Raw genomic sequence first — 18,377 nt, forward strand, 5'->3', positions numbered from 1 at the left:
CAAAGGTCACATTCTGCTGTAGCGAAGGAGAACCGCGGCATTACATGGTGCCCAATGAATGCAGAGGGCTGTTCATGTAATACAGACAGACCGAGTTCTCCAGAGAGCGGGGTGTTTTTTTATATCCACTCTCCCCTTCGACTAATTGATGGATGTTCTGAATACGACTCAACTTACTTTTAGTGCTTTATAGTTGGGTATTTGAAAATTATTTTCTAAAAAAAGCCACATAAAACCTTAAATTGTACTGAAAATGGGCTCAAAATAGTGTAAACAGATACAGATGATGTACACTTTAAGCGCACCTTCATGGCCCCGCATTACAGACAATAGATAAAACACTCAACTCACAAGGAATTACAGTCTAAATGGGTAAATCACAGAAAAATGGGAGAACGAAATAGATAGAATGCTATTTGAGGTATTTTCAAGACTGTCATCTCTTTTGTTTGTTCTGTCATCTTTATAAAACACCTTTCACAATCCCAGAAGATAAATTACGGCCATTATTTGTAGATTAGCTCTCTTCCGGGAGAAAGAGACCGGTCTCTAGTGGCACCAAGTAGATGTAGCGCCCCTGTAAGTCAGGGTCCAACCCTTTTACATGACTAGTGGTCCTTTTACATAGGTCGATTATCTGGCCCTTAGGTTCCTCCAGAAGCTTGTTTGCCCAACAGTTGGGCCGTGTAAAGGGACCAACAATCAGCCAATGAACATGCAAATGCTTATTTGTCAGCCGATTAGCTCGTTTATGGGAGTATAAAAATGTTCGCTGTTCGGTTGTACATCTCCCCATGTAAACAGGAGGATGCACAGATAATCAGTTTCAGCCATATGGGGAAAAACAATCGTTTTACTGATTGGTCATTCCCATAGAGCAGATATCTGTCCGTGTACTTGACAGTAACGAGGGCTGACAGATATGCTCATTGTTGGTCAGTCATCATTAGCACGTAGAAGGACCATAAGGATGGGTTTCCTTTATGGAGAGGACTTGGTTTGGCTAATATCCTTAGTCCTGCTGCAAGGCCTGTCCAGGTTTTAAAAATTGATGGTCTATCCATTAATATCTAAGCAGTGGGGGGGTCCATCACCTGGAACGTCAGCTGATTGAAGAGGCCACAGCACTTGTCCAAGCGCTGCAGCCACGCTAATGTTTACATATGAGTGAAATCCTGAGTATGGATTTTAGGCCACACCCCTTTTACACTAATCCATGCCTTTTGCAGCTCTTCACATTAATATTACTCGCTAGTGACCCCTTCATAGTAATAGTATATCTCTAAATAGTCAGTTACCAGCTCTACATAGTGACATTGATTACAGTGCAGTTTCCTCCAGTGATCACAGGTGGCATCATCTCTCATTGGGGTCATTCTATCTTTCTTTTCTTCTCTATCCACACCCAGATCGTCACAATGACTCCTTCCGGCCACAACTTGTCTCTGCAATACGTCAGACACAGATGTCTTTGGCTCCTTGCTTTTCCATCACCCTCCCTAGGTTTTTCACACAATCCATAGTGCCCCAGATAGCAGTTAAGCCCAACGCAGTAGGTTCAGCGCTTAGTGCCCTCCACACAGTAAAAGTGCCCCATTTTCTGTGCCCATCAGTATTAGTGCTACCTCTTCTGTCCCCATATTTAAAAATACCCAACTTTTTTCCTCATAAGTAATGCCCACTTTATGCCCCCATAATTAATAATGCCAACTTTGCTGCCCCTGAATATAAATACTGCCCCTCTTCTGCTCGTATAATACCATTCTTTCTGACCCCATAATAGATAAATCCACGGCGTCTGCCCCATAAGTAATAAGGTTGTCAATTCTGCCCTCATAATTAATACTTGCCCTCTTCTACTCCTTTAATAATGCCACTTTTTCTGCCCCTATAATAATAGGTAAGGCTACCACTTCTGCCCCTCGTAGTTAAAAATACCACCTTTTCTGCCCATGCAGGTAAACACCCCCCGTAAATAACAATACATTTTCTGCCCTGCTGTTAATAATGCCGCCTTTTCTTTTGCCGTATGTAATAGTGCCACTTTTTCTGCCACCTTTAATAATGATGTGTGTTCTGCCCCCCCCATCAATAATGCCACCTTTTTTGCCTCTGCTATTAATAATGCCCCCTTTTCTGCCAGTTTAGAAGGGAAAAAAACCTCACCTCTTGCACAGCGCCACCCCATTCGGATTGCTCTTTATTCTCCATCTTTTTTGAGGTCTTCTGGCCTCAGCGTGGGTACTGGTACCTGCCGTGACACATGCCCAGTCCTCGCTTTTTCCTGGCTGAGACCAGGGAAAGGCCAGTCCCAGCAAGTACCGGCACCCACGCTGACCCTGGAAGACCCCAAAAGAAAAGAGGAGAATGAGGAGCAGTCCGAGTGCCTTGTGGGAAGGGAGTAGTGCTGTGCAAGAGGAGAGTATACAGCAGGGTTTTTTTTACACCACCACAAAGTTGGGCCTAACTGCACCTCAATGGATCTGCCGAACCATTATTTGTGGCAGCCGGGGGCCACTGAACATAGGCGAATGGAGGGCCTGGAGCCGGTGCTCCATTGCTAACATGGTTAACCTGCCTCTGAGCAGGATGTCCATCCATTAATCCGAAGAGAATGTCTGTAATGCTCTATTGTTTTGTGTGTCCAATAAAGCGAGTTGAAAAAAATAACAATGCACAGAGGATAAATAGGATGTGTGCGGTATTACAGCTCAAGCCCATTCACTACAATGCACCTGAACTGCAATACCAGACACAACCCGAGCAGGGTACTCCGTGCTGCTATGCCACACTCTGCCCGGGCATTACACTGAAGATCTACAGGTTGGCGTCTCTGCTATTTGTTCAAGAACAGGAACATCGGCTTCATATCACTTCCGTCTCATCGTGTCCTTTCATCCCTCTCCAGAATTTCAATTGCTTGTTAAACTTCACGCTCGTCACTCTCACTGCTTCTTCCTGTAATCCCACAGGGCCAAGCTGACCTCCTCAAACATGCCAAGAACGAAGCTGTGGACCACGTGAGGCAGATCCACCATGCAGGCCAGTCCTGTGGTATAAGCCGTGCCAGCTCCCATTCCCCCTCCCTCGATATCTTCCGGCCGCGAGGGACACTGGAACCCATCCCTGAGGCGGCAGACGGCGGCAGCAATGCTGGCTCATGAATATGGATTCAGCAGCCAGGACAGCAAGGACTTAACCCCTGGCATGACAGGTGCATCTGCAACATTTTTGCCATGCGTTGCCGAGGTATCCCAGCAGCTGCAGGGTAAATGTTAGGATCTCCCCTCATAGTGACCCTCTATCTCCTTTTACTACCATCCCCTGAGACACAACTGTGGAAATTTAGACTAGGCGTACAGATTTCTCTAGGATGATCTAAAATACTGGAGTTCGGGAGAGACGTCTACTGGAAGGCGTACATTTCTATTTTTGTGCACTTACAGACCAGCTCACTTCCCTTCTATCTGCACCCTTCCCAAAACAGTGAAGATTTGGGGTTGAGAAGGGAGAAGTGTATTGCTACCTCTGTTCACTTTTTCCATACCCCCTCCTCTGTTCATATATTGTATGAGATCACTTGTGGTTTAAATACACTTGTTCAGAGCCATTTCTAAATGTACGTGTATTTATAGGGTAGCGCAGACTACATTTGGGAGGGTTGAGCTAGTGCGGGCAAAGATTGCGTGCAACTCCCGTCGTGGCTAGACTTAAAAGGCGTATTCTGGGCATTTACTATTCATGACCTATCCTCAGGACAGGTCATCAGTAGTAAATAGGTATGGGTCCACCTCTTGGGATCCTGCCTGATCATTCAGCCAACTGTTGCAGTGGAGTCGGACGTCCGCATCAGTGGTCAGAGCTGGAAGTGTAATAGAAGGCTGCCTGACCACCAATATAGACGTCCGGCCCGACTGCCCTGACTTTGGGCAGCTAATCATTGTGGATCCCAAGCGGCGGACTCCTGCCAATCAACTGCTGATGACTTATCCTGAGCATAGGTCATCAATAGTAAATGCCCAGAATACCCCTTTAACATATAGCATGTGATTTCACAATAATGTGTGTGTATTCTAAAACATATAGGAGGTTACAACTAATTCATTAGCATCGAAATAGACCATTATTTGCTGCAAAACCAAAAAAATGGCACCTAGTTACGCAATGGCATCTACAGCCCAGCTTGAAAGCCTTACAAATAGCACTGTCAAAAATGAAGTATTCCCTAATTACTATGGGAAGATCTCCCGTTTAGTAGAGTCCCCATTTGGCGGTCTACAATACCCAGAGAGGTTACCAAAATTGGAGTTATTTAGTTTAGAAAAAAGATGGTTGAGAGGCGACCTAATAAGGTTGGACACCCACTAGCGGTTTTTTTTTTTCAATATCACAAATGCTTTCAATGGGGCCAGTAGCAGCGCCAGCCCCACTGAAAGCATAGGGAGTATATCGTGGACTTCTGCCACAGCTGTGGCAGGAGTTTCCTTCATCCCCACAGATTCATTGATGAATAGCTAAGCGCTGCCTGTAATTGGCTAAGCACTCAGCCAATCAGCACAGCCCTTTCAGGAGGCGGGGACTATTGAATCCCCGCCTGCTGAAAGTGCTGGACAGTAGTGCAGGGGAGCCAGCCGGAGGACGTGCCTCAGCGGCGGAGAGATTTTTTTTTGTTTTTTTTTTCACCAGCTAGGGAGGATTTTCAGGAAAGGGCTTATATTTCAAGCCCTTCCCCGAAAATCATGCTGCGGGGGTTGCCTAAAAAACACTGCTTACAATGGGGCCGGCAGCAGCAGTGCTGACCCCATTAAAAGCAATGGGATAGCATTATGGATTTCTTCAACTCCGCGGGGATGAAGGAAACTCCTATCCCAGCTGTGGCAGAAGTTTGCAATATACTCCCTATGTTTTCAATGGGGCTAGCGCTGCTGCCAGTGGCCCCATTGAAAACACTTAGTGATATCGCAGATTTTGTCTCTGCGATGCAAAGCTCTACTTAAACATCGCAAATGAGTATAAAACCATTAAAAATCATTGGTTTCATAATCATCGCTGTCGCATCGCAGGGAAAAATAAAAAATTTAAAAAAAATTGCAAGTGGGTGTCCACCCCAACTATGTATAAATATATCAGGGGACAATACAGAGATCTCTACCATCATCTGTTTATACCCAGAACTGTAACAGGGGGGCACCCTCTAGGTTTAGAGGAAAGGTTTTTACACCAACATAGAAGAGGGTTCTTTACTGTAAGAGCAGTGAAACTATGCAACTATCTGCCTAAGGACAGGGTGATGGTGAACTCGATAAAAGAGATCAAGAGGCACCAGGACGCCTTTCTTAAGCGATATTATATTTTAGAATCATTAATAAATTTTAAAAAGGGTCTGGATTATTCCAATCGCCAGATTAGAATCGGGAAGGAATTTTCCCTTAAATGGAGAAAATTGGCTTCTACTTCATTGGTATTTTTTTTGCCTTCCTCTGAATCAACATTTGAGGGTAATAGTCTAAACTGGATGGACAGGTGTCTTCTTTCGGCCTTACATACTACAGTATAGATACAGCATATGTAGGCAAACAAAGATATTCAGGTGTTTTTCTGACACTTCTCCAAGGTTATACAGATCTGTATGCAGGACGCACCACCCCTGCGCAATCCAAAAAGGGTTTGTTTCACTTTTGTTTAAAAGTGTAACAGAACTTTTTCTAAACTTCTGACATATAGTAACATGTGAGAAGTTTTGATCTGTGTGGGGGGGCCACTGGCTGAAGCCCCTCTGCTCGCTAAAGCAAACAGCTAGAACTGCTTATCTGAGTGCTGTGCCCTTCTGCCAGTCATCACTGTACACTGCTCCAGGCAAAGTCAGAAAGGGCCAAACGGGTACAGCACTCATATCAGCATTTCTGACTACTCATTTTAGATTGGTGGGGTATTAGCACCTAGACTCCCACAGATCAAAACTCCTGACATGTTGCAAGTCTACAAAAAGTTTAGTTACACTGTTAAGAGGACCTATGATGTCCTCTGATGAGCAGGGCCAGCTGCACAGCTTTACAGCCACGGATGTACTAGCTCTATCATACCTCCTCTTTGTACATCCCTCCGTTACCCTACACAGACCTTTAATAGTTAGTGCTTGTAAAGCATCAAGTGGGCAGTCATCTCCGCTCATTGTCAGTGGATGACATCATTGGGTGAAGAAAGCATGATGTCATCTATGGACAATGAGCAGAAGAGACCACGCACCTGACTGATTTAAAGCACTGGGATCTGTAACTAAAGGAGGTCAATGTGAAGGAATCAGAGCTGCGATACAGTCAGCAGGTCCTCAGCTACAAAGCTGTGCAACAATGTCACAGATCAGAAGCCATGACAGGTCCTCTTAATAGGTCCAGAATTCTCTATTACGCTCTATTACCAGCTGTGGACCAAATGAAGATTGGGGACATCATCCGCCATAGATTCTTTGGAAGAGGGCAGGGTTTCCAAACCAATGCATCTATGACCTACCGGTCTACCATCTCAAGCGAAACTACCACCAGCACACGCAGGACACTGCGGTGGTACATACAACAAACCCAACGTTGTCTAGCATTGAGGCGTGTGTGCAGGCCAAGGCCATGATATGAGACAACAGTGGTGAGGAGATTAATCGGGAGCCCGATAGGGACATGGACCAAATCCAAATTCCACATTTACATGTTTTTGAAGTATGGGAAGAAACCTACATAAATGTTGAACTTGGTTGGATTTGAACCTAGGACACCACTGCTGCAAGGTAAGAGTGATAAACGCTGTGGTACTCCATCATCCTTACATAGGGAGGAGGCCACCAATCAGTCTGTAATGCTGATCTACATAACCAGCACTGATAACATAGATGCACGGATCCTATTATGCCATTACCTAACAGCAGAACAACCGCCCTGACAAGGATGACCTCAGTCACACAGTGGCTGCCTCTAAAACGTCCACTAAAAACAAACTATAATACAGCATCACCATCATCAGTTAACAATGAAAAACTGCAACACATTTCCCCACTGATACATGGCTCATTCAGGGGAGCCAAAGGCACTGAATCATAGTACCAGTTAATTGTGGCGGCTGACATCTAAGATCGTCTGGTGGAAGCGAAAGCCAGTCAGGTGTTCATATAAACAGCCCACCTAACAGTCCAGGCCAATCAGAATGCATATCACATGATCCCATCATAGCTAATTAATGCTTCACATATACTCCTCATTCTATCCCATATAGACATATTACTTGATTAAATAAAAGCGCAGACTCGCCAAACAAGTCGGTTTGAAAAATAACAGTACTATATTGCTTGCTTCCACTTGTAAAGGTCTCACTCTGGTACAGCAATGTCGCTCAGATAGGGCACTTGCCAAGGTATGCATACGCTTGCAACATCACTCACTGCGCTCGCAGCTCCACTACAAAAATCCTACAAAAAAGCGCAAGCGCCATTGTGCTTCATGCCGGCCCACCTACCATTATTTTTCAAATCAACTTAATTAGTGCCCACAACTGCAATTGCAGATAACATTGATCACAGATGTTAGCCCTTAAAATTCCTCAATTGGCATGCAGGGGTACCAAATAGCCCCTTCCTGAAGGCTGCCACGAATGATAGATTGCTGGTCAGAATACAGCATAATAATCTTTATTCATATAGTTCCAACATATTGCACAACGCTTCTAATGCAATACTATAGTATTGCATTATACTGCAAAACATCACAATTTCAAGTAAAATTAGAAAAAAAAGCAGATTTTTTAGGAGTCAAAAAACAACTTTAGGGCTTATGCAGACAACCGTATATCGGCCGCGTATTCACGCTGGCCGATATACGGCGTCTCTCTCTGCAGGGGGAGGAGGCTGGAAGAGCCGGGAGCAGTGCACTGAGCTCCCGCCCTCTCTCTGCCTCCTCTCCACTGTTTGCAATGAGAGGACGGGGGTGGGGCTAAGTCCCGTGAATTAGCTCCGCCTCCATCCCACCTCCCCTCATTGCAAATAGTGCAGAGGGGTTGAGAGGGGGCGGGAGCTCAGAGCACTGCTCCCGGCTCTTCCAGCCTTCTCCCCCTGCAGAGAGGGACACCGTATATCGGCCAGCGTGAATACACGGCCGATATATGGTTGTCTTAATAAGCCTTTACAGTGATAAAAAAAAACATGCAATTGCTGCATCTGTAAAAGGGCAAATTATTAAAATATCACATTAATAATCCTGCATGGTGAAAAAAAATTTAGGCAGGAACTATAGCCTTCTTACACGGTCCTCCTTTTTCCTGCATCCCTATTTTCCAAGATGGCCACGGCATCCCTGCTGAGGTCCAGCTAGAAGCTACAATTACCACAATTTCCTACTGTGTGCTGCCCTGCTATTGGTCAGCAATTCGATCCCGAGAGCCGAAGAGAAAAAAAAGCAGACGATGGTTGTTCCTGCTGCGCACGTCCTCCCTGGTTGCTGCTTACCAGGACATGCGATGGCTGCAGCTAATCATTGGCTGCAACGGTCACATGTCTTGGTCAGCAGCAGCCAGGAAGACCAGAGTAGTTATGCAGCAGTTTTAAGATGTGGGAAAACCCCTTTACGGAGATTCCCTGCTGTTAACAGTAATTCTTCCATTCCATTCCTCCTGCAAATGGCTGGTGAGTTCCCACAAAGAAGATGCATCTGCCCGTCTACAATAGTGCAACATGGTGCTGGTGGGAAGAGGTCGACGTGATCCACCTCTGACTTGGAGATGGGGGCACATATCTGTCCCATGTTCCTGATGCCTGTGGTTTGAGCAGCCTGAAGCCAGTGATAGGAGGCCTAAATGGAACCTTCACACGGCCGACAAAGTCGCGCGATTTTGTAGCGTTGCTACAATGCTACAAATCGCATGTATGAGAATCCTATGGGTTCCTTCACACATGAGATGTTTTGTAGCATGCTACAAAACGATACACAAACCTCGCAGGTCCGGCGATATGCCAGCGACATGCTAGGTTTTGTAGCCCATGTTTCCCTATGGAGCCTTGCTCTTTGTTGCATCGCATGAAAACGCGGTTTGCATGCGATGTGATGCAACTTTGACAGTAGGAAATGCTACTGTCAAAGCTATAATCTAAGCCCTAACTGCCGGAAAAAAAGAAAAAAACCACATACAATCGCCTCTCCCGCGCTGTCAGCCTGGCCGCATCTTCTCCCCGGGTCCCAGCACTGATCTTCCTCTTCTCTTTTGGCCAGGGATTCAAAAATCCCCGCCTCCTGGAAGCGCTGGCTGTGATTGACTGACACTTAGCCAATCACAGCAAGTGCTCGATGAATGGCAGTGATTGAACCAATCACAGCCCTTCTTCGAGCACTGGCTGTGATTGGCTAAGTGTCAGCCAATCACAGCCAGTGCTTCCAGCAGCTGGGGATTTTTCAATCCCCGGCCAGAAGATGAATAAGAAGATCAGTGCCGGACCTGGGGAGAAGATGCACCGGCGCCCCCAAGACAGCGCGGAAGAGGTGATGTATACTTTTTTTTTTTCTCCTTTAGTTACAGCTTATTTTCGGGGTAGGGCTTATATTTCAAGCCCCCCCCCCCCCGAAAACCCTCGCATGTGATGCTACAAAGTCGCGCGATTTTGTAGCATCACATGTGACTTTGTAGCGCTACAAAATCGTATTGCTGCGAGAAAATCGCAGCGATATCGCACAGTGCAGCGATGCGATATCTCTGCGATTTTCTCGCAGCGATGCGGTGTCGCCCGTGTGAAAGAGGCCTTAATTCTAGCTGTGGCAAACTTGATGTACTACATGCAAAGTTGACTTTTTTCCCTCCTCTTCTCTGCCTTGAATGAATATGTACTTTAAATGGAGATTGTAAAAGGCGACCCGGCAGTCTTATCAGTTTATGGAGTCTAGTCCTTGGTGACATGCTAGCTGCCTATGACATAACCATCCACAGAGGTATACATGTAAAGGAAGAACACTGTGCCTCCAGAAAATCAGCATTATTGTCAGACACATAAAGGAATAATCGGGGGTGGAAATCTCTTTTGTATGTCACTACAATAACGAGTGACTCATTAAAGCAGACTATATAAAGATTTCCTCCTGCGGGATAAGTATATAGCGCGGGTACATTCTGCATGCAGAGGTATAGTTTAGTCGAGTTGTAAGAACTATTTTACAAGCAACAGGTAAAACTTTTTTTTCTTACTATACAAGTTGTAGAAACACAAACTAATTTTTACCTCAACACTAAATTCAGATCCACAAATCTGGGCTCGGAGAATGCAGTAGGTGCCAACCAGCTGCCACAAAACTACAATTCTTGACAGGCAGGGTGAGAATTGCAGCTGCACAACAGCTGGGCGCAGGTTGAAGAACAGTGTTCTGGTGCATAATGTGCCACTAACTTTGTGGCGACAGCTTAGTACTTCAAAGGACAATATTCTCAGGCGAAACCAAGATCTGTGTTACCAAGGTTTGTATGGATAGACTTGACTGCGCTGCACAACATCCAGACCTGCGGAGAATATACGATATATGCAACTACACAGGGGCCATGCAGGCCAGGCACCACACAAGCAGGAAGATTAAGAAACGGAGCATGTTGTGGTAAACTGTAACAGTGCATAAGGGAATCCTCCCACTCCTTCATTTTCCCAGACTCCCAACTCCTTCATACATGACTCATGTTTTCTTAAGCGCCACATTTACTGCATTAACCCCTTATGGACACGGCCTATTTTGGCCATAAGGACATGAAGACTGTTTGAGAATTTTCATCTCCCCTTTCAAAAAAAGCCGTAACTTTTTTTTAAATTATTATTCTGTTGACATGGCCACACGAGGGCTTGTTTTTGTGTGCCAAATGGATTGAGTAGTTTTTATTCACACTGGTTGATATACGGCGTCCCTTTCTGCAGGGGGAGGAGGCTGGATGAGCCAGGAGCAGTTCACTGAGCTCCCGCCCCCTTGCTGCCTCCTCTCCGCCCCTCAGCACTATTTGCAATGGGAGGAGGCTGGACAGGGGCGGAGCTAAGTCCCAGAACTTAGCTCCGCCCCACCTTCTCATTGCAAATAGTGCAGAGGGTCGGAGAGGGGGCAGGAGCTCAGTGCACTGCTCCTGGCTCTTCCAGCCTCCTCCCCATGTAGAGAGGGACGCCGTATATTGGCCGGCGTGAATACCCGGCCGATATACGGTCGTTTGAATAAGCCCTTAAGGGGACTAGAACCATAACAGCTATGATAATTCATTTCAGTACTTCTGTTCTGCAATGCAGTATCGCTCACGATAGCAATCACAGTCCCGGACAGCAGTTTATGATGTCCGGTTGCCATAGCAACCCTCTTTGAGGACATCAGAAAGGGAGCATGCTCCCTCTGTGAACCCTTTACATTCTGCAATGTACATTGATCACAGCATGTAAGGAGTTAAGAGTGAGGATCAATGTTCTCATCGATCCCCGCTGTTCCACGGGGAGGCTGGCTGTCAGTCACAGCCAGCTCCCGCTATGGGATGCCGCAGGCTTACTTCTGAGCCCGCACCATCCACAGGACGCAAGTTTAGGACCTGTTATGTTAAGTGCCTGCCAGCTAGGACGTAAACTTCTGTTACATTAAGGTGGTAACATGGTAACATCAGGCTTTTCATCACCATTATGATAAAATAATCAAGCTATTCAACTGTAAATATGCGGATACTCGGATCCAGCGCTGCAACTTGCTGCAGTCCCAGTGTTTGTTGTGACAGATGATGTCACAGGAAATCACATGACCGCTGGTCTTGAACTCCTGGCATCATGGCGCTCAGGATGCAAGGGCAACAGGTGACTGCAGCGGTCTTCTTTAACCCCTTTTTTTTTCCATTTTAGTTTTTTCCTCCCCCTTCAATAAAATCGTAACTCCTTTATTTATCCATCCACGTCGCTGTAGGAGGGCTTGTTTTTTGTGGGACGAGTTGTATTTTTCAGTGGTGCTATTTAATGTACCATATAATGTACTGAAAAACTTTTTAAAAATTCTAAGTGGAGTAAAATGAAAAAAACGACATTTCGCCATCTTTTACTGCGTCTTGTTTCTACGGCGCACAAACTGCAACAAAAGTGACATGATAACTTTATTCTATGGGTCGGTACGATTACTACGATACCAAACTTGTATAGGTTTTTACTATTACTCTTTTTTTTTTCAATTATTTTCTGCGGTCATTTTGTGCACGCAATAACTTTTTTATTTTTCCGTTGACGTAGTTGAGCAAGGGCTCATTTTTTGCGGGATCTCCTGTAGTTTCCGATAGTATCGATTTTGGAGTACATACGACTTTTTGATCGCTTTTTATTGTGTTTTTTCTGGGAGACAGGGTAACTATAAAAGTGCATTTCTGACGTTCTTTATTTTTTTTTTCAGACGACGTTCACCGTACGGGAAAAATAATGCACTACTTTGATAGATCGGACTTTTACGGACGCGGCGATACCAAATACATATTTTTATTTTATAATTTAGACTTTTTAATAATAGATATGGCAAAAGGGGGGTGATTTAAACTTTTATAACTTTTTTTTAACAATTAAAAAAACTATTGATTTTTTTTTTTACTTTACTTTGAAGTCCCCCTGGGGGACTTTAACATGCGATGCTTTGATCGCTCCTGCAGTATGACGTAATGCTATAGCATTACGTCATACTGCAATTTAACAGGTAGTCTATCAAGCCACTCCACGGGGATGGCTTGATAGGCAGTCTGGTAAGGCAGCCCTGGGGCCTTTCATTAGGCCCCCGGCTGCCATGACACATGCACGGCTCCCTGATCTCACAGCCGGGGGGCCGTGCAGGGATTTAAATGCCGCTGTCAGAATTGACAGCAGCATTTAAATGGTTAATAGCTGCGAACGGCCGATCGCGGATATTGCCCGCGGGTGTCAGCTGTTATAAACAGCTGACGCCCGCACTGTATGAAGAGAGGTTGCCACGCAACCTCTCTTCATACATACCCCGCTGCTCCATGACGTACCGGTACGTCATGGAGCGGGAAGGGGTTAAACAAAGTTTTGTGAAAGGTTAGGTATGCTTTTCCTTGCATTACTACTATTTTCCTGTTCTCTCTAGCAGGATTTAGTGCTGGCATGCCCCACGCCTTTTTCCTTTGGTCTGTAGAAAAGGAGCTTCCCTACTGAGCATGTGCAGAATGTGCAGCACAGATTCATCTCAACTAAAAGCCTTGAAGATGCAGCGTAAGGATACTTAGGCTGGCTGTCCACGGGTGAGGTGTCATTGTGAGATCCGTGGCGATCAATCGCATGCGGAGCTCGCAAGACATGCTTTCCATAGGATAACTACTCCATAGGATAACTATGGTAAGCACAGCCAACTGCACACGAGCGGAAAATCATAGCGATTTATCCTTGCGTGATTAAAATTGTGGCTTGCTGTGATTCTCTGCAGTGAGCCCATTATTAATATAGGCTCATCGGGGAGACCTTTTAGTGCCCTTGTCCCCCCAAGATAGGAGCTCCCACCCTATGCACTATGGGAGCTGCCGGACAAGGGAGGTAAGAGGGAGTTTAGCAGGGTGTCTGCTAAACTCCCACCCCTTTTTCACCTCACCACCCCCTGCAAGATGTTTGCAATGGGAGGGGGCGGGAGCTAGTTGCTAAGATGAATTAGCACTAGAGATGAGCGAACGTACCCTGATAGGCACTACTCGTCCGAGTAATGTGCCTTATCCGAGTACCGCTGTACTCGTGCTCAAAGATTCGGGGCGCTCCGCTGCTGACAGGTGAGTCGGAGCGGGGAGCGGGGCAGAGCGGCCGGGAGAGAAGGAGAGAAAGATCTCCCCTCCGTTCCTCCCCGCTCTCCCCTGCAGCTCCCCGCTCCGCAGCGCGTCCCGAATCTTTGAGCACGAGCACAGCGGTACTCGGATAAGGCACATTACTCGGACGAGTAGTGCCTATCCGAGTACGTTCGCTCATCTCTAATTAGCACACATTTTCTGAATTTTTGCAATACAGTTTCAATACTTGTCTGTTCTGAATTTAGCAATACTATGATGGTTTATCAGGATGGTTTGCAGGAATAGATTATAATCTCTATCAATACTCAGCAGGCCTGGCATGGCTCAGTGAGCACGCCACAGCTCACAACACTACAGATGTAGCAAAGTTTAAACTTCACTTGTCTTATCTAAAGCTGTCGAAAAACAATTGTTATATTAACACAGTAAATGTCATTGAAAAGCAATTAAAATGACAAAAACTGTGGCATCGAATTGAATGGCTGTGATTGGTTCATCGAGCACTGGCTCTGGCTGGTTCTCGAGCGCTGCAGCTCAGCCAATCACAGCCAGTGCTTACTGGAAGCAGGGATTTTGAACCTTCAAACCAGGAAGCGCTTGCTGAAAACTACCAGCAAGTCTGCCAAAGATGCAGAGTAGATGTGCAGCGGAACTGACGGTGGTGTATTTTTTTTTAAAGGCCGTTAAGGCTTATATTTTAACCATTGAAAAGTATGGGTTTCCGTCTGTCTCATCGCCGGAAAATCGTACAATTTTGTAGCCCGCGTGAAAGCGGCTGTAGTGGCCTGAAAAAAGGCACTACATAGCGCTGTTTAGCTGTGGGGACCAGTAATAGAATAACCAGCCCTTGGGGGGGGGGGGGGTAGTCTGAGTCATTTTGCACAGCAGATGCAGGTAACCAAGCAACCAGGTAGTCGTTTTATTCAGCTACACAGGTTAGAAAAATGCCCAGAGACTCAGATGAGGCAGGTATCCTAGCAACCAGGTAGGTTGTGATTGGCTGCAGACAAACTGGTCAGGTGACAGAGGTGATAAATAGCAGTACAACGGTCGCAGGAGGCAGATTAGTGAGAAAAGAGTAGTGCCAAGGAGAGGAGCGGCAGAAAGAGTAGTGCCAGGCAGGAGAGAGAAGTGGCAGGGAGAGAGCAGCAGTGACTGAGAGAGAAAGAGAGAAAAATTAGAGAAACTGTGAGTAACAGAGAAGGAGAGTCATCTTTGACAGTGAGCAGAGGAAAAATAAAAGATGTAAATATGAAGAGAGGGAGATAAAGAAATAAAGAGATGCAAAGACGAGGAGAGATAGAGAAAAGAAATCCAGAGGAAGCTCCCAGTATATAAATGTGTTAGACACAGATGTCTGCATTGTTGCAACTTGGGTATCATTTCTTATTCACGGAGTGTGTTGAAAAAAAATTGCCTCATCTCACTGCTTTAGGGCTAGTGCCCACGGCCAGATTTCTGCTGCGTTTTATGCGGAGGAAATCCGCAGCATTACCCTGTAGCTATTAGGTTCTATTGCACCTAAGAGGTCAATGTTCATGCTGCAGAATTCCACAGTGTGAAATAAACCACGGCATGTTTTAAATGTCACAGGGATACACGCGGCCAGCTTCCATTATAGTCAATGGAAGCCGTCCGTCGTGCTATAATTCCGCTGTAGCGTCCCCGCCCACCACCGGCCACGTCATGTGACACTGCCAGCGCATCATGCGATGTACTGCGCGTTTTTCGCCGGTCCTCCATGCGGGACGTGTACCGCGGATCTAGAGTGGTAAGTATGGGGGTTTTGGAGGGCGCCGTGGCGGACTCCGCTGCAATAGTCCATTGGCGGAGTCCGTCACGGCCGTGGGCATGAGGCCTTATTTAAGAATACTGTGTTGACAACAAGTTAGCAAAATATCTGACTGTGTATTATTTAGCACCTCACAACTACAAATTGTGTCCAAGGGCAGTGGCGTCCGAACTAAAACAAGAAGAGAAACCAAATCACAATCATCCACAATAAAAATAGCGCTCACCATATGACCTAAGTCTCAAGTTAAACTTTGCTATATCTGTATGCACTCACAGTCTCTAAAGTGAACTTACTTTCCCTCTCAGCAAAAATTGAAAATCTTTTTTTTCCAGCACTCTTTCAATGAGAGCCAATCTTGGTTTTGATGCCAAAAATATGTAGCTCTTGCACACATATGTAGCTCTTGCCCATTAGTAGCATATTAGCTTCATTTGCATGTAAATGAGCCTCCCTGAGCTGTATGCAGAGAACAGCAGGTGATCTGTTATCTGCATATAGCCCCTTTGTTCTGCTGTGGGACTGCAGCTAAATACAATGTTATCAGTACTCTCGTGGAGAATCACAGCATGCAGTCCCTGCTATCAGCTCTCCAGCGAACTATGGATTTTAAACTCAACTAAAAATCGTCATTCGGCCGAAAAGCAAATGATGGCAGCATTTACATGCAACAATTATTGTCAAAAGACATTGTTTGAGCAATAATCGTTGTGTGTTAATGGGGCTTAAGTGTTGGTATTACTGTTCTGTATGGTTAACATAGTAGTACTAGCAGTGTTACAGTATTTATAGAGTTCACATCATACAGTCTGACACATCCCAGCTGTTAAAGTGACCCTCCGGTTTTAAAACAAAATTCTGGCACTGGACCAGAGGGCATGAGGGGTATGTTACTTGCAGTACTTCTCTGACTCGACGATTCTTGGTCCTGTTTCCAGCCATCCAATATGACCAATGCAGTCTTCAGACTACCCGACACCCACAGTGCATTGGTAGTGTTAGACTCCACGTGCTCTCTGATTGGACAGAGGTGCTCATGTGACCAGCACTGGGCATTCAGAGAGGAGTACACAGTGTGTATTAGATAGGTAGAAAATTGCTGCAGCCATCTTGGATGACCGAAAACAGGTAGATTGGAGGGGCGGCAGAGAACAGCAAGTGCAGGCAACATACCATCCTACAATTTTATCCCAAGACTGGAGGGCCGCTTTAATTATGCTGTACAGGTTGTTGGTCGATTCTGAAGGCCACATTTGTCTCTTAGTGTTGTACAATAAAGTTCTTCTATCGGACACAAAGATAACGTTGCAGGGCAAATAGATTTCCCATAGCATACAAGACATACACAAATGAGATGATAGATATATTTCAAATGGGTAGAGAACATATGAAGCAAAAGACATTTCCAACAAAGTAGAGGAGACCATGACAAGAACAAGTCAAGACTGCTGGTATTCCAGGAAGATGATGCTACTGTTGCTCAGGGCAGCAAGAGGCTTACAGAATGCTACTATAATAAGTCTCATTAGTGTAATAAGGCCATCTGGAATGATGTCCACTAATATGGTCAATACCTTCACTATGAAGGTCTCTGTAGTAATAAAAAAAATACATGACGTTAGAAAAAAATTGTAATCAATACGATCTTTTCTCAGTTCTGGCCTAAACAAGAGTCTCAAAAGCCATACATGACATTCCACTTGTCATCCACACCTTGTTAACTCTAGGCTACTCTGAGAAAAGTCTTATTAGGAGTTTATTCACAATGAAAACCGCATTTTACGCTTCGAGATGCTCCTCAAGTATCCTGGAGACCATGGATGGCCAAACTCTAACTTGGTCATTATAATCCCCTTTTCCTTTGTCAATTCCTTGTGTTTTTGGGAAGGCAAATTTGTACAGAATGACAGAAAGGAAAAAAAAATTGAACCCGCTCCGTCAGTGCCAACAAAGAACCAGCCTGGTGGACAACGGCTATATAATAAGATCTGCATTTCAGTCTGCAGAAGATTTTGGAAGGTGTGCGCAAAACAGAGTCAAGCGTGAAGGCTACAAGCTATGGAGACCGTCAACAACAAGGTAAGGACAACACTGCCGAAAGCATAGCATGCACCAATAATTTGGCTGACAGAACGATCAATTGGAAAGTTAAAAGGGTATTTTTAAGTTATTAGGGAGTTCTCAATTTAAAAACCAGGAGTCTCTTGAATCTATTTGTCCAAAAAGTGCCTTGTTCTGGACGGCCAACTAACCTGTGCATTGTATGGAAAGTCCAACAATTTATATGTAATACTTTGCATCACCTGTGGTGGCACTGCATAGCAAATGCCCACTTGCTGCTGGACATCTTCACAGGGTGCAGTTGGTTTCTGAAGATCCCAGCAGTAGGACTCTTACCTACTGAACAATGAGACACCCATTTAGCAAAAAGGGATTGTCCAAACAATCTCTCTTTAAAGTAGCTACATTTCTTGAATATAGATTGAGTCCAAACTTCAGAACTCACTGAAATGACACTCAACTAGAATCTTATACACAGCCCTAAAACAGGACTAGGGGGTGTAACAAAGACCGTCAACATCACACCCCTACTTGCATGAATATACAGGTACATGGCAATTCAAAAAGAAAGTTGCAAAGTAAAGAGGATTTCTTCATATGTGAATTGACATACAACAGCCAGAACGCCATTAAAAGATAAGAAAACTCTTCAAGTTTTTATTGCACCTTATAGATGTTCAATGTGGGTGAATTGCCGGTGGTGACACAGCAGATGTCAAGTCGGTAGTCCAGT

General features: G+C 45.2%; 1 protein-coding gene across 1 annotated transcript in view; it reads left to right on the forward strand.

Annotated features, from left to right (window-relative positions):
* LOC136588674 (inactive phospholipase C-like protein 2) overlaps positions 1–3,610 on the forward strand; it is a 102,804-nt gene extending 99,194 nt beyond the window's left edge. The window contains exon 6 of the mRNA XM_066588073.1: positions 2,973–3,610. Coding sequence (XP_066444170.1) covers positions 2,973–3,164 — 192 coding nt within the window. The 3' untranslated portion in view covers positions 3,165–3,610. The remainder of the gene's footprint in view (positions 1–2,972) is intronic.
* The last annotated feature ends 14,767 nt before the right edge of the window (positions 3,611–18,377 follow it).

This window comes from Eleutherodactylus coqui, chromosome 13, assembly GCF_035609145.1.
Source record: "Eleutherodactylus coqui strain aEleCoq1 chromosome 13, aEleCoq1.hap1, whole genome shotgun sequence".
Taxonomy (NCBI): domain Eukaryota; kingdom Metazoa; phylum Chordata; class Amphibia; order Anura; family Eleutherodactylidae; genus Eleutherodactylus; species Eleutherodactylus coqui.